This window comes from Medicago sativa, chromosome 3 (assembly GCF_051527215.1).
Source record: "Medicago sativa cultivar Bolivia chromosome 3, Bolivia_mono, whole genome shotgun sequence".
NCBI lineage: Eukaryota > Viridiplantae > Streptophyta > Magnoliopsida > Fabales > Fabaceae > Medicago > Medicago sativa.
Window position 1 is genome coordinate 75,234,239 of NC_140751.1, and position 14,670 is coordinate 75,248,908.

The window sequence follows — 14,670 nt, forward strand, 5'->3', positions numbered from 1 at the left end:
TTTGAGGAATGAGTATTCACCACATACGAATGAAACTCATATTAAGTGAGATCTACGTTCATTTAAGTCAATAACTAAGAAAGTATTACTTTTTTTTTTTTTAGCAAAAGATGAAAATATTACTTGTGCAAAAGAAAAATAGATAGAGTGTGAATTTTTTTCCCCGACCCTAACACCGAAATAAATTCTATGGTAAAATGAGTAGTTTAATTTGGGGTTAAATATGTTTTTGGTCCCTATAAATATATCAACTTTTTATTTTAGTCACTCTAGAAATTTTGTTAGACTTTTAATCCCTAAAAATTTTTCCATCACCAATTTTTGTCCCTACTTTTTAGTCAACTCATGTCTAACCTTCATATTTTTTAATGAAATTTTTTAGAAATGTGTAGAATATTATGAAAATATTTCCCAATTTTTTTTTAACAAAACATGAATTTAATATGAATTTTTTAGCACCAAAAACATTAAAATTTATATTTAATTCATGTTTTTTTACAAAACTCTAATTTCTTTTGGGAGAGATTGTTATAATATTCTTCCTATTTTTGAAAAATTTCATTAAAAAATATAATATTTAGACATGAGTTGACTTAAAAATATGGACTAGAAGTGTTGAAAAGTTTTTTTACGAGATTAAAAGTCTAACAAAAATTTTATGAGGACTAAAACGAAAAGTTTGAATATTTATAAGGATAAAAAAACATCTAACCATTTAATTTCTTTCAAGTGAAAAAATGTGATTCAAATTTCTTTCAAAAAAAGAGTAGTGTAATTTACGAGTTAACATCTTCTCCATTCCATAGTTAAATAGCAATTTCCATTACTATTGTTTTCAAATAAATAAATTATATAAATGCACACATTTTTAGAATTAAAGACATTAATTGACTATTTATACACCAAAACTTTGGTAATTGAGCAAATAGAGAAGATAAAAAATGGAGAGAATTTTAACTCGTAATTTACTCATAAAAATTGTCATTGGGGAATCACCTTTTTTTCCCCTAAAAAATATCATTATAATAGAATTTATACACACATTTAAACATTTTTTTTTTTACAAAAATAAGTATGGTTTTGTTTCCTCCAAAAAAATATGTGTGTATAAATTCTATCATAATGACTTTTTTGTTAATTATATATGTGTTTTGAACTTCAAATGTATGATCTAATGATAAAAAGATAAAGGGAGATTAATCACTTTAGTTCTTGGATAGGAAATGAGTCGTCACTTTAGTCCCTAAATACAGATAAATTGTAAAATAGTCTCTGAATGTAGACTTTGTTAGTCAATTTAGTCCCTAAATGCAGACTTCATTAGTCAACTTAGTCCCTGAATGTAGACTCCGTTAGTCACTTTAGTCCATGAAATTGACTAACAGAGTTTACATTTAGGGACTGTTTTGCAATTTCTCTGCATTCAGTGATTAAAGTGACTACTCATTTCCCATTCAGGGATTAAAGTGACTAATTCCCCAAAGATAAACCTTGGATGAGAGATTCTGAGTTTGAATTGGACTGACACTATCCTCCACCTTAATTTTTTTTTTTTTTTGTATTTTTTTATTTCTTTTATGTTTTGATTGTTAGTTTTAACACAGTTTTTATTTTATTTTTTATGATTTGACCGTGAGTTTTCACGCAGTCTTCTTTTAGGAACATATTTTTGTTATATTTGAAATTTTAGTTAACAAATGGATGCACACCGAATTCACGACAGTAGTTTCTCTTGTACATTGAATCAGTTGATGTAATTAGTGACTAATAAGCAGTTTTTCATCCATTGTATACATAAATCAATCGAATTCAATATACATCCAAAAATAATGATAAAAAACGAAGTGTCATTTTTATTTTATGTTCTTGCTTTTTGATTCAATCTAAACTTCAAAATTGACTCAATCAATTATAAATGGGACTTATACATTGCACAATAACTTTGATTTTTTTTATTTTACAAGCAAATCTAGTTTTAAATAGGAGCACAGGGGTTAAATATGTTTCGTCTCTATATATTACTTTTGTTTTGAAATTTGCTTCAAACTTTCGTCTCCACATTTTTTGCTATAAATATTAGACCATCTACGGTAGGGATATGGAGTTCTTCCTCTATTTAGCACCATGCTAAATAGGCACCCTCATTGTGACATCAATTAATATGGTGCTTATAGATACGAGTGTTTTTATAGGCACAATCTCTCTCATATTACTTATGGGTCCCACATGTGCAATTAATTCTATTTTTTTTTCTCTATACTATTTTAAAATTATCAAGTATTAATTATAAAACGAATGACGTGTACAATCGGGATCCGTTTAAGCACCCAAATGGAGTGTTGCATTGTGGATGGTCTTAGTCATTAGTTTTAACTATAGTTAGAGCCGTTTCGGAAATTTTGGTAGTCTAGCGCAAATCTATAATATCTTTTTTAACTAAGTTTATAACAATCACAATAAACAATAAATAGAAACTAAGCCAATTACTAATAAGCACATCTCCCTTTAAAAACTAAGTAATTTTTTTAGGGCCTAATAGTCCTCTAAAAAAAATTGGACCCAAATTTTTTACTTATTTTTGAGGCCTAGAGCGGTCATCCTCTTCGCTATGCCTCAGATACAGCCCTGATTATAGCAACACGTGTCTAAAATAAAGTATACATGGCAAATTTAAGGTGACCTCAATGGTCTAAAAAAATCACATAATCAATAGGTTACCCTTGCCACATGGACTTTTGTTAGACGAATGCATGTCTCTATAATTTAAAGTGATTTTTTTTTAAGGTATAATTTAAAATGATGACAACTAAAATTATAATATTATTTTTTTCGGCCTATTTCATTGATTGGTTGTCTCTACAAAATTTTGTCAAAAGTGTTAGCTAACCGACTGAGAATGGTTGTGGGGAGTGTTATTTCGGAGACTCAGACGGCTTTTGTAAAAGATAGACAGATTCTTGATGGAGTTCTTATTGCTAATGAGGTGGTAGATGAGGCCCGTAAGTCTAAGAAGGAGCTGATGCTCTTTAAAATTGATTTTAAAAAAGCTTACTATTCGGTGGACTGGGGGTATCTGGATGCAGTAATGTGTAAAATGGCGTTCTCGGTATATGAGAGGAAATGGATTAAAGAATGCGTGACTACAACTACTGCTTCAGTTTTAGTTAATGGCAGCCCTACATATGAGTTTCCTCTTAAGAGGGGTATGCGTCAAGAAGACTCGTATCTCCTTTTCTTTTTCTACTGGAGGCCGAGGGATTGAATGTTATGAAGACATCGATGGTTGCAAATAATTTATTCACTGGTTTCGGGGTTGGTAAGACAAATTCAGCCGTGGTATCCCATCTTCAGTTTGCTGATGACACGTTGTTATTAGGTGTCAATAGTTGGGCCAATGTGCATGCCTTGTGTGCGGTTTTGTCCTTGTTTGCAGTGATGTCTGGACTGAAAGTGAACTTTCATAAAATTTTATTGGTTGGAATTAATATTGCGGATTCTTGGATGAATGAGGCGGCATCAATTCTGAATTGTAAAGTGGGAAAGGTGCCATTTACGTATCTAGGCCTCTCAATTGAAGGTGATCCTCGGAGATTGGTGTTTTGGGAGCTTGTTTTGGATACCATAAAGTCTAGATTGTCGAGGTGGAAAAGTCGTTTCCTCTCTTTCGGGGGTCGTTTAGTTCTTCTCAAGTTCGTCCTGGCCTATCTACCTGTCTACACCCTTTCCTTTTTTAAGGCTCCGTCAGGTATAATTTCTTCCCTTGAATCTATTTTTAAAAAAAAAAAAAAATTTGGGGAGGGAGTGAAGATAATAGGAAAATACCATGGATCGCTTGGAATACTATTTGTTTACGAAAGGAGTATGGAGGTCTAGGGGTGAGGCAGTTGAGAGAGTTTAATCTTGCGTTGTTAGGTAAGTGGTGTTGGAGGTTGTTGGTTGATAGATGAGGTTTCTGGTATAAGGTGTTGGTTGCGAGGTATGGTGAGGAGACTGGGAGGTTGGAGGTTGGAGGCCAGAGTGTTTCTTCTTGGTGGAGGGAGATAGAGAAGATTAGGAACGGAGTGGATGTCGACGATGGGGGCTGGTTTGTGGAGAGGGTGGCGCGAAAGGTAGGGGATGGAACAAACACTTTATTTTGGTATGATAGGTTGTTAGGTAATGTTCCTTTGTGTAGGCGGTTTAGTCGCTTATTTGATTTAGCAGAAAATAAGTTCTGTACGATGGCTAATATGTACTCTCTAAGATGGCTAAGTTGTGTTCATGGAGCGAACCTGAACACATACACTTTTGATGGAATTAATGATTAAACAACTTCAATTGGATCAATTTATTCAATTTTTATTGAAGAATAATTCTGTATTTTTTATTATATCATACAATATATTACAACTTGAATAGCATCAACGTATATAATAATAAAAAAAAGTTAGATTTGTAAAAAAAAGAAGGTTATATGAGTTGTATTTCAAATGCTCAACGTCGGCAATGAAATTGAATCCACCTTAGGAATATGCTTATATCTATTTTTATTAGTCTTTATATATAAGAGAAATGCTAGCAACACTCTCTTTTGAACATGGTATATAATAACAATTTTCATCTTAGGTCACATATTTTCTAGTCATATATATCCATATCAGCATCAAATAAATCCACATGGTATATGCTTACTTTGACTAGGCAAATAATGTTAAATGAAGGACAAAAATATAAAACAATTATACTTAGGGGGCAAAAGAGTGTATATTTTTCTTCAAAACCCAAAAATTAAACTACATTTTCCACCAGAAAAGAGTGTGGGTGTAGTAGTAGCTTTTTTTTTTTTTTTTTTTTTTTTATGTAGTAGTAGCTTATGTGTTGCTAAAAAGGGCAAGATTCTTTGTTTAGTTTATCGTAACTCATGACTTTTTAATATTCTACTACAGCTATATTTGTGAGATCATTATCAGCAAAAAAAAAAAAATAATTAAAATCTAGTGTGAGACTAAGGTCTTATCCCACCTTGCAACATGACATTTTTAAAAAAAGTTTGCTAACAAGTGTTTTCAAAAACTCTGTATTTAAGATTGACATGTTATTCTTAAAAAAAAAAAAATATTATAAATTTTCATAAAAAGTGGTATGGAGGCATTCGTTAACATTTCTTTTAAAAAAAATGAAGTTTTACCACTATTATAATATGTATTCAAAAGTTTTTCAAAAAATTATAATATATATGTACTCCAAGTTTATTTCATATTAAAGTATTTAAATTCTTTATTAAAAATAATTATTACTATACTTTCGCTTCACATTTTATTAATTTTATATATAAGAAATAGTAAATTATTTTCTTTATCAATTATGATTTTGGATACAATTTTTTTTAGAAATATACATTTTTTTATTTGAAGAAACCAAACTAGTCTACCAAATTAGCATAAGGAGAATCAAACATTAGACCTTGAGATAAACAGATTAAAGGTCACAAGTCAACACCATCAGACCAACTCAAATGGATTAAGCATATAAAATAAGTTTTCAAAAAGACTTTAAGTTTCATTTTCTTTAATAAAATAAAATAAGGGTTAAATATGTTTTTGGACCTTATAAATATGTCAATTTTTCGTTTTAACCCTCTAAAAAATTTCTTCAACTTTTAGTCCCTAATTTTTTTTCCATCTTATAAGTATCTTTTCATAATATTATAAGAATCTCTCAAAAAAAAGTAGATTTTTTTTAACAAAACATGAATTTTTATATTTTTGACGGTTAAAATTTCATATTTAATTTGTGTTTTGTTAAAAAAATTCTAATTTTTGCGAGAAATATTTTTACAATATTCTACACATTCCTGCACAATTTCATTAAAAGTACAAAAATTAACTTAAAAAAAAAGACCAGAAGTAGTGATTGAAAATTATATAGGGACTGAAAGTTGAAGAAATTTTTTAGAGGGATTAAAAAAAAATTTTAGAGGGATTAAAACGAAAAGCTGATATATTTATAGGGACAAAAAAATATTTAACTCATAAAACAATCAAATGTAATTTTTTAGAGGGATTAAAACAAAGCTGATATATTTATAGGGACAAAAAAATATTTAACTCAAAATATTTAACTCATAAAACAATCAAATGTAAAAACAATCAAATGTAAATTAAGCATTGAGTCACGAGGAGAGTTCAGGGAACCTCTCACATCCAGACAGATACCCAAAACCTTAACACAACGAATTTATTGTTTTTTTTTTAACTTATAAAGTGTTCAACCTACACTTTTTTATCCGATGCGGGACATATAACTCACACTTGCACACAACAATCTCTCCTTCAAGTGCGAGTCCATCAATTCATCATGCTCACCCCCTCCTTAAGCGGAATCTCTTTAATCGCCACACACAATTGCTTGTACCGCCGTTGCTGCTTCTAACACACTGAAACCCACCGCCTGGACACCAGGTTAGGAAGATTGTCGACACAAGGACTTAGTTGAACCCTTCGTCGAACCTCGACTCTGATACCACTGTTGGATCACGAGGGAAGGTAGGGGATCACTGTAAATCAACCACACAAGTAAGATAGACACCACACTCTTACCTAAAATCTTAAGACAATTAATTAATGGGTGCGCTCAACCTCCACTTTCTATCTAATGTGGGACATATAAGTCACACTTGAACACGACATTAAGTTCCTAAAATTAATATGATTTTACAATCAATATAAACTAAATCAAAATTGTTAGGATTTCAAAATCAAATATTTAAAAGCTTTTATTAAAACAAACTAAATGACTTTAAGTTTCGTTTTCCTTGATTAATAAAACGTATCAACAAGCACATACTTCAGTTGGATCCAGATTTCAATCCATTAATAACCAAATAAATTGAACAAAACAAAAACAAATTTTAAAAAATGACTAAATTGTAATCTATATCCAATTGAAGCACTACTAAGCTGAAACGCAATGGGCTGTGAAAATAACCTTTGCATGTAATGAAACGCAGTGGCGTATGGTAGTTGCCAAGTCATCATGCAATACAGGTGGAATGTAGTAGTAATCCATTTCACAGTATGTTCGGTCACGTGCTAAGGGGTTGATGTTTAGGTTAACATCACGTGCTTCCTCGGATACCTCTAGAAATATATTCATTCATTCATAAACTCCAATTGAATGTGTGCCAGTTGTGTATCTATTCATCCATACGCTCTTCCCCATAAAATTAAAATTTACACACCATTCCAGTCTGTCACCCCTCTCAACGTCTCTCTCCATAATTTCACCCATCTTTTCCCTATTCTACCCTCAATGTCCCTTTCATATTTCATTGAACTTATCCGTTCATAAGGTTAGTTTTGACAATTACACCACCTAAAACCCATGTTTGAAATAATCCAACTGGCCAAAGCTGTCATGCTTTTGTCACATAGCTACCCCCACAAAAACCTTCACTTATTTCCACAAAGGTTTACACTTTCTTCTGCCTTGTCTCTCTAAAACACATCTCTTTTACATCACTCCCCCACCTCACTTCAATCACTTGCTTCTCACGCCTCTTCAAAAATAGTCAAAATACACATTCAATATCTGCGCGTGTAAAACACTTGAGATTTTACACGTGAGAATATTTAAAAAACAGTGTACCGAATAAGGGTCCCTCTTGATCTTGCTTACTGGACAAGCCGTGGCTCGTAAATGCCAGTGAGGCTAACCACTTCCCACGCATAAAAGTCACTCTTTAATTACTCACTCTTTCTCACCAAGCTTCACCACTATTTACAATTTTCCACAGTTAAAATTAAATAAAAAATTAAAATTTTAATCAATAAAAAAAAATCCACAATTTAATACCCCACCTGGGCTACCACTATATAAACCTCTCTTCACACACCCTCAAATCACACAATCTTCTTACATTTCCCATCAATCTTCTTACAAAAAGATCCGTTGCATTTTTAGTTCACAATTTTAAAAATGGCTTCCAATTTTCAATCTCTTCTCAAATTTTTTCTTCTTATCTCAATTTTTTACCTTTCTTCAGCTGCTAGAAACTTGAACGAACTTGTTCAAGACCAATCTCAGCTTCTTCATTACCACAACGGTCCATTACTCTATGGTAAAATCTCAGTCAATTTAATATGGTATGGTAACTTTAAACCATCACAAAAAGCTATAATCAATGATTTTTTTACCTCACTTTCTTCACCATCTTCAAAACCAAACCAACCTTCAGTTTCAGCATGGTGGAAAACCACTGAAAAATACTACCATCTCACCTCAAAGAAAAAATCTACACAGCTTTCACTTTCCCTAAACAAGCAAATTCTTGATGAGAATTACTCATTAGGAAAATCCTTAACAAACAAAAACATTATCCAATTAGCTTCCAAAGGTGAACACAAAGATTCCATCAACGTTGTACTAACATCTGCTGATGTTTCTGTAGAACGTTTTTGTATGGACCGATGTGGCACACACGGTTCTTCTTCTTCAATGGAATCCAGAAAAGGTAAGGTTGCAAAATTTGCTTACATTTGGGTTGGTAACTCAGAAACACAGTGTCCAGGGTTATGTGCTTGGCCATTTCACCAACCTATTTACGGTCCACAAAGCGCACCATTGGTTGCACCAAACAACGATGTTGGACTAGATGGAATGGTGATAAATTTGGCTAGTCTTTTAGCTGGAACAGCAACAAACCCTTTTGGTAATGGTTACTTTCAAGGTCCTTCTGAAGCTCCTCTTGAAGCTGCTTCAGCTTGTCCTGGTGTTTATGGTAAAGGTGCTTACCCTGGTTATGCTGGTGATTTGCTTGTTGATTCTACTACTGGTGCTAGTTTCAATGCTCATGGTGATAATGGAAGGAAGTATCTTCTTCCTGCTTTGTATGATCCTTCTACATTATCTTGCTCAACCCTTGTTTGAAGAACATTGCAATAGTTACTTTCCACTGGCAGTGTAGAATGTTGTTGTACAAATAAGAAATTATGTAGGATTAATTCATTTAATTTTTTTTATAATTTTTTGATTATGCGGATTTTGTAATGATAAACAAGCAAATGCACTTTTGTTTGCTTTTTTAAAAATATATTGGTACTAGTTTTAGTAGATTATTAACTCTTGTTTGAAATTTGATTTTGATTTTAATTTTAATTTTAATTTCAATCTATGTTTGTTTGTGGGGTTGAGGGGATAAAGATGAACATAGTTTTGGGACAGAGCTTTGTGGATTCTAGATTGGGTCCAATGCTTTATTATCAACAGTTGTCGAGTTTCTAGTATTGGTTCTTAATTACTGTTTGGTCCAAGTGGGAATTGGAATACCTAATAGTAATAGTACTAGTACTTCATTGCAATTAGCAAGAAGCAAGATAACCATGTTTTTCTCTGTTTAAAATAGTGTTTTTTGTGCCAAAGTGAAGAATCTCGAAGGAATAAGAAATTATCACCACTTGGACAAGTAGTGATCAAAATTAATCTCTTTCAGGGCAGGGTTTAGATAAATCCTTCATGATAATGTTTTGTTAGTAAAATAAGTTTAGTAGACAAATGCTAAAAATTAACATGTTAGTAATAGGATAGATTGGGACAATATTCTTGATTATGTGAATGATACCTTTTTTTTCTTTCTTCTTTATCCATTGAGTGAATAATACCTTTCTAGAAAAGAAATATAATTCATTCCGTTAAAAATAAAAGTATCAATATAAGTAGGCACATAAAAAAACATGGTAACGACACAAATCTTGCCGCCGCCGCCCATAAATCAAATCCATCTCCTTAAGATGTAGACGCCGTTTATGGTGGTGCGACGAGCGGCTTGTGCCCTCCGCATTACCTACCTCCAAATCTGTCGATGGTCCTGCACGACTGTTTTGGCGGTGGTTCCGGCGGTCAACCTCTTGTGGGGACGTGAATTGTGTTGCAGTTCTGTATCTCTGGCCGTTTAACTCCGATGACCTGAGTTTTCGTCTTTTGTTGTGTGGTGGTTGACATCAGATTCGATTTCTCTCTTGGTGGTGGATGAAGGTTATGTTTGCTCACAACATAGGTGGTGATGGATCAGTCATGAAGGTGGCAATGAATCAGATATGAGTTTGCTTATGATCTGTTATGGGTTCGATGAATCTTTGGTTGTGTTAGTTTGTGGTGCTTCGTGGTGGTTTTCATGGTGGTGCTGATTTTGGGTCTTTTGTGGTGGTGCTCGAGGTGAGTTTTAATGGTGGTACTCGTGGTGGTTTTTTTATGGTGATGCGTGTGGTGGCTGGTGTTGTTTTTTAGTGAGGGTTAATGGTAGTTTGGTGGCGGTGGGTGCTGATTTTTGTGGTGTTGCTTGTGGTGGTTATGTTTTTTTTTTTTTGTTTCTTTTCTTGATGTATGATGGTATAAGGGTTTTTGGTCCGTTTTTGCAGTTTTTTTGGAGGTGTGTTTTTGGATCAAGGTGCTCGGGAGAGCTAATGGTGTTGTTTGGGGTTTTCTTCCCGACTGTTTTTCCAAGGTTGTTGGTTGTTGTGTAGGTTTTTATGTTGTTGTTCGGGGGTTGTGAGCGAGCAGCAAAATGGAGGTGGTGGAAGTTGTTTTTGTGGCAGTTGTGATGATGTTTGAGGATTTTGGTACAACTTTTGTTTATGTTGTGCGGAGGTTTGTCTTTGATTGTGAGGTTAACTTTGTTTTTGGTGTTTCCTTTTATTGATTTCGGAGATAACTCTTTGTTAGGTGGTGTTTTCTATATGTTTTTTAGATTTTATCTTTGATGCACGGGTGTGTGGGTTTTCCATTGGGGGCTCCCCATCTATCATTTGTATGTTGCTACTTTAAGACTCCTAGTCTAGCACAAGGAGTTGTGCTGGTTAGGATTTATTGTGATTTTATTAAATTCCATTTTAGTTTCTTCAAAAAAAAAATGATATATCCTTAAAAAAAAATTGGTATATAACAAACCGTTACAAAGTCATGAGCAACATATCAGCCTCCCTACGAAATCAACATAAGAGTTGTTACATGGAAAAGTTAACTACTACTAACGACAATTGTGTGTGAATGATACGTGTAACACCCTACTTCTAATAAGCGGTAAAACGCGCGAATATACAAATATATTCTAGAAATAGATGCTACGTCATCAACACAAAACAACATACATGTATAAATTGTCAAATCTCATGAACATAGCAGCGGAACATATATAAAATCCATATGAATAACATCTCCAAAATCTCATGAAAAATAAATACATCTCTCAGATACAATCGATATCACAACTCCAAAACTACATAATCAAAACAAAATCCAACATGCAAGTACTACCCTAGATCAGAGCCCTAATCTAGACACTTGCATATAAAAAGAGGAACTCCGCTCCTCGGCAACATCAAGCACACAATCTAAGCACCCTGCACTCCATCTACCCGTCCATACGGAAAGGCAGGTGGTAAACCACTGAGGGTTAGCATTACATCATCATAATCCATATAAGATTTAACAAGAACATTGGAAATGAAAGATATATTCAAGAACGAAGGACAACAAATCATACATGTGTTCACAAGTATTCACAACACTCATATCATTCAATATCATCATTCCAAGTTTGTATCAACAAGTGTATCATACACGTATCACATATACATAACCATCCCTCCTAGAACACTAGCATCACATGATTATTATCCCCCATCACTTACATTTCAAGCTATCACATTATTAACATGGCATAGCAAGTATATCCAATCTCTAAACAAATCATCGACATAAGTTCATCAATTATCAATCAATGAAGGATTACTCACCTTATTCTTCACTTAGCATACTTAACTCGACAAGTACAATTCATCATTTCAAAGTTATAAGCAAGCAATCATCATTATCAAAGAAATCATCACATCTTATGTATACACATATACAATTCTCACCTCATCATTATTATCAAATTAATTATCATCTAATAGGTTCACCAAGTGTATAAGCACAAACAAGTAAGACATGCAATTAGAGCATAGTTCGATTATTCACAATCATCAGCAAAATTCACAAATGTACATATACACTAATCCACACAATCACAACATTCATCAACATCCACCAATGCACAAATTCACCAAGTCACATATTCAATTATGACACAACTCATCAATTATTCAAATGCATGCAATGTTCTAGACTCTTCTAGATGCATGCGGTACCAGATCACCTCAAGGTCGTCACCTTCGATGCAACAAAAACATCGTAATCACCTCAATTGGATATAAAATCCACCACCATCAGTCATGAATGCATGAACATATGACTCGACTCAATGCATATGTTCACACAAACAATAATCACCTCACCATCTCCATCATTTTGCATACATGCATTCACCAACAAGATCACCATCAATATTAGCATGTATGGATTCACCACCAACAATCAACATTTAACATGTTCAACAAACGACATAACATAAACATGTTCATCACCATTCAATTAGTATATATGCATCGACAACAATTCACCACCACTTGACATATATACAATCACCAACAAAATCCACAATTCAATCAACATATAGTTGTCACATTTCCACATAATTCCTTACAATCCAAATAAAGGAACAAATACAACATATGATCACAAACATCATATTCATCACTCAACAACCATTCATACATCATCTCATAATCATATTAATCTATTCATAAAGGGTTCATAAGCAATTGACTCTCAAAAAATCATTTTCTACCAAGTTCGTCTCCAAAAATCTTAACATTGAAAATAATAAAGCATTTAAGTCAAAACCAAGTAAACAAGCCTAATTGCCTATGCCATGTATTCTCATAAGTCACATGTACGTGCAGTAGAGGTTACATAAGCATTTCATCGGCCAAACACAACGAAATTATAGGATTCACCAAGTTCGTCTCTTAATTAATTCATTTCAATGCCAAGCAACGTAAGAACTCAATAGACCCCTTTAAACAAAGTTATTTCCTTCATAAAACACCCCTAGATGGTTAGGATAAAGCCTCTACACTTTGGAACAAGTTTGGAAGCAATTGGATTTAAGAAATATGCATTTTTAAGGTTCCTTGTCAGACAGGATCGTGGCACGTAGGTCTCCTATCGTGGCACGATTTTTCCAGAGCCAAAAACGCTAAAAATTCTGGTCACCATCGTGGCACGTTGGTCCCGTATCGTGGCACGTTCATAGTTTGACAGACAGCATCAGATTTTCAACCTTCACGTTTTCGCGCATAAAAAATCAAACCGTTAATCCGTTTTCGATGTCGTTTTTGCCTATATTCTCTTAACACTTAGCTCTATCACAATGTACAGAAAAATTCAAGTTTCAACCATCCCAAAATCATTTTCCAAAACCTCACATCACACTCATTTTCAAAATGGTTAACACTCGAATTTTCACACGAAAATCCCGTTTTCTCCCAAACGAATCGACTAACACAATCACAACATGAAAACAGAAATTCTACCAAGTTCAATTCATCCATCAACATCAAAAACTCAGCCAATAACTTCATATATCAAAATTTCACACGAATTTTCACACAAAATTCCCGTTTTCTCCCAAACGAATCGACTAACACAATCACAACATGAAAACAGAAATTCTACCAAGTTCAATTCATCCATCAACATCAAAAACTCAGCCAACAACTTCATATATCAAAATTTCATTTTGGTCCTTCACATGAACAACTTAACACAACTTCACAAATTTGAACAACAACAACAAATATCATCATAATTCACCAATTCATGATACCCAATGCATTAATTCATCAACAACACATCTAACAACAACAACAACAACATCTAATCATGAAATCATTCACAATTTGACAACCACAACCTCATCCTTCATCAATTTTGCACAAAAACATATCATATTCATATATACCCATTTTGGCATACAAATTCAACAACAACAACACAATTATCATACAAATCATGTTCTCAAACATAACAACAACAATCATGCACGAATTTACATCAATTAAAATCAATTCATCAATTTCATAAAAATGGGTAAAAGGGAAAAGTTATGAAATTATGAGTGAATTCTAACCCTCTTACCTCTAACACCAAGAATCTCTAACTCAAGCTTCAATTTAGCTCCTAGATGATGAATCCCCTCTTCTAGCTCTAACCCTTGTCCTTGTTCTTCTCTCTAGCCTCTATCTCTTCTCTTCTCAAATGAAAAATGTGGTAAAAACCCTATTTCTCTACTAACATTAGTTTATATAGGCTCACTTAATTGGGCTTATCTCACAAACCTTAATGGGTCTAACCCATTTCTATTCTAACCTCAATAATGTTACTACTCACTTAACGGTAAAATATAACACTAATGGTCACTTACCGGTAAATAAAATAATTACTACACTCTCTAGTAAAACGGTAAAATATAACACTAATGGTCACTTACCGGTAAATAAAATAATTACTACACTCTCTAGTAACTTGGTAAAATAATAACTCTCACTAAGCACTAAAAATAATCCTCAACAAAATTACAAAATTACCCTTACTCACAAGTTGACAAAAATGCCCCTAAGTCCAAAATGACTAAAATACCCTCTAACTCCGAATTCTACGAATCCCAACCAAAAATGCACACAGAGGCAAATAATCACATATAAGCACATATAGCACACATAAATAAATAATAAAATAAATCTAACGAAAATC

The 14,670-nt window shown here is 33.2% G+C and overlaps 3 protein-coding genes across 3 annotated transcripts; all 3 read left to right on the forward strand.

Moving 5' to 3' along the window:
- Nucleotides 1-2,896: 2,896 nt before the first annotated feature.
- Nucleotides 2,897-3,262, forward strand: LOC146940187 (uncharacterized). Its single transcript, XM_085749852.1, has one exon. It carries the CDS (start codon nucleotides 2,897-2,899, stop codon nucleotides 3,260-3,262), a length of 366 nt encoding a protein of 121 aa, XP_085605978.1.
- A 17-nt stretch (nucleotides 3,263-3,279) lies between these two features.
- Nucleotides 3,280-4,937, forward strand: LOC146940188 (uncharacterized). Its single transcript, XM_085749853.1, has 3 exons — nucleotides 3,280-3,689; nucleotides 3,977-4,109; nucleotides 4,926-4,937. Exons 1-3 carry the CDS (start codon nucleotides 3,280-3,282, stop codon nucleotides 4,935-4,937), a joined length of 555 nt encoding a protein of 184 aa, XP_085605979.1.
- Nucleotides 4,938-7,882: 2,945 nt separating this feature from the next.
- Nucleotides 7,883-9,090, forward strand: LOC146940189 (protein PHOSPHATE-INDUCED 1-like). Its single transcript, XM_085753828.1, has one exon. It carries the CDS (start codon nucleotides 7,957-7,959, stop codon nucleotides 8,905-8,907), a length of 951 nt encoding a protein of 316 aa, XP_085609954.1. The 5' UTR covers nucleotides 7,883-7,956; the 3' UTR covers nucleotides 8,908-9,090.
- Nucleotides 9,091-14,670: the final 5,580 nt, after the last annotated feature.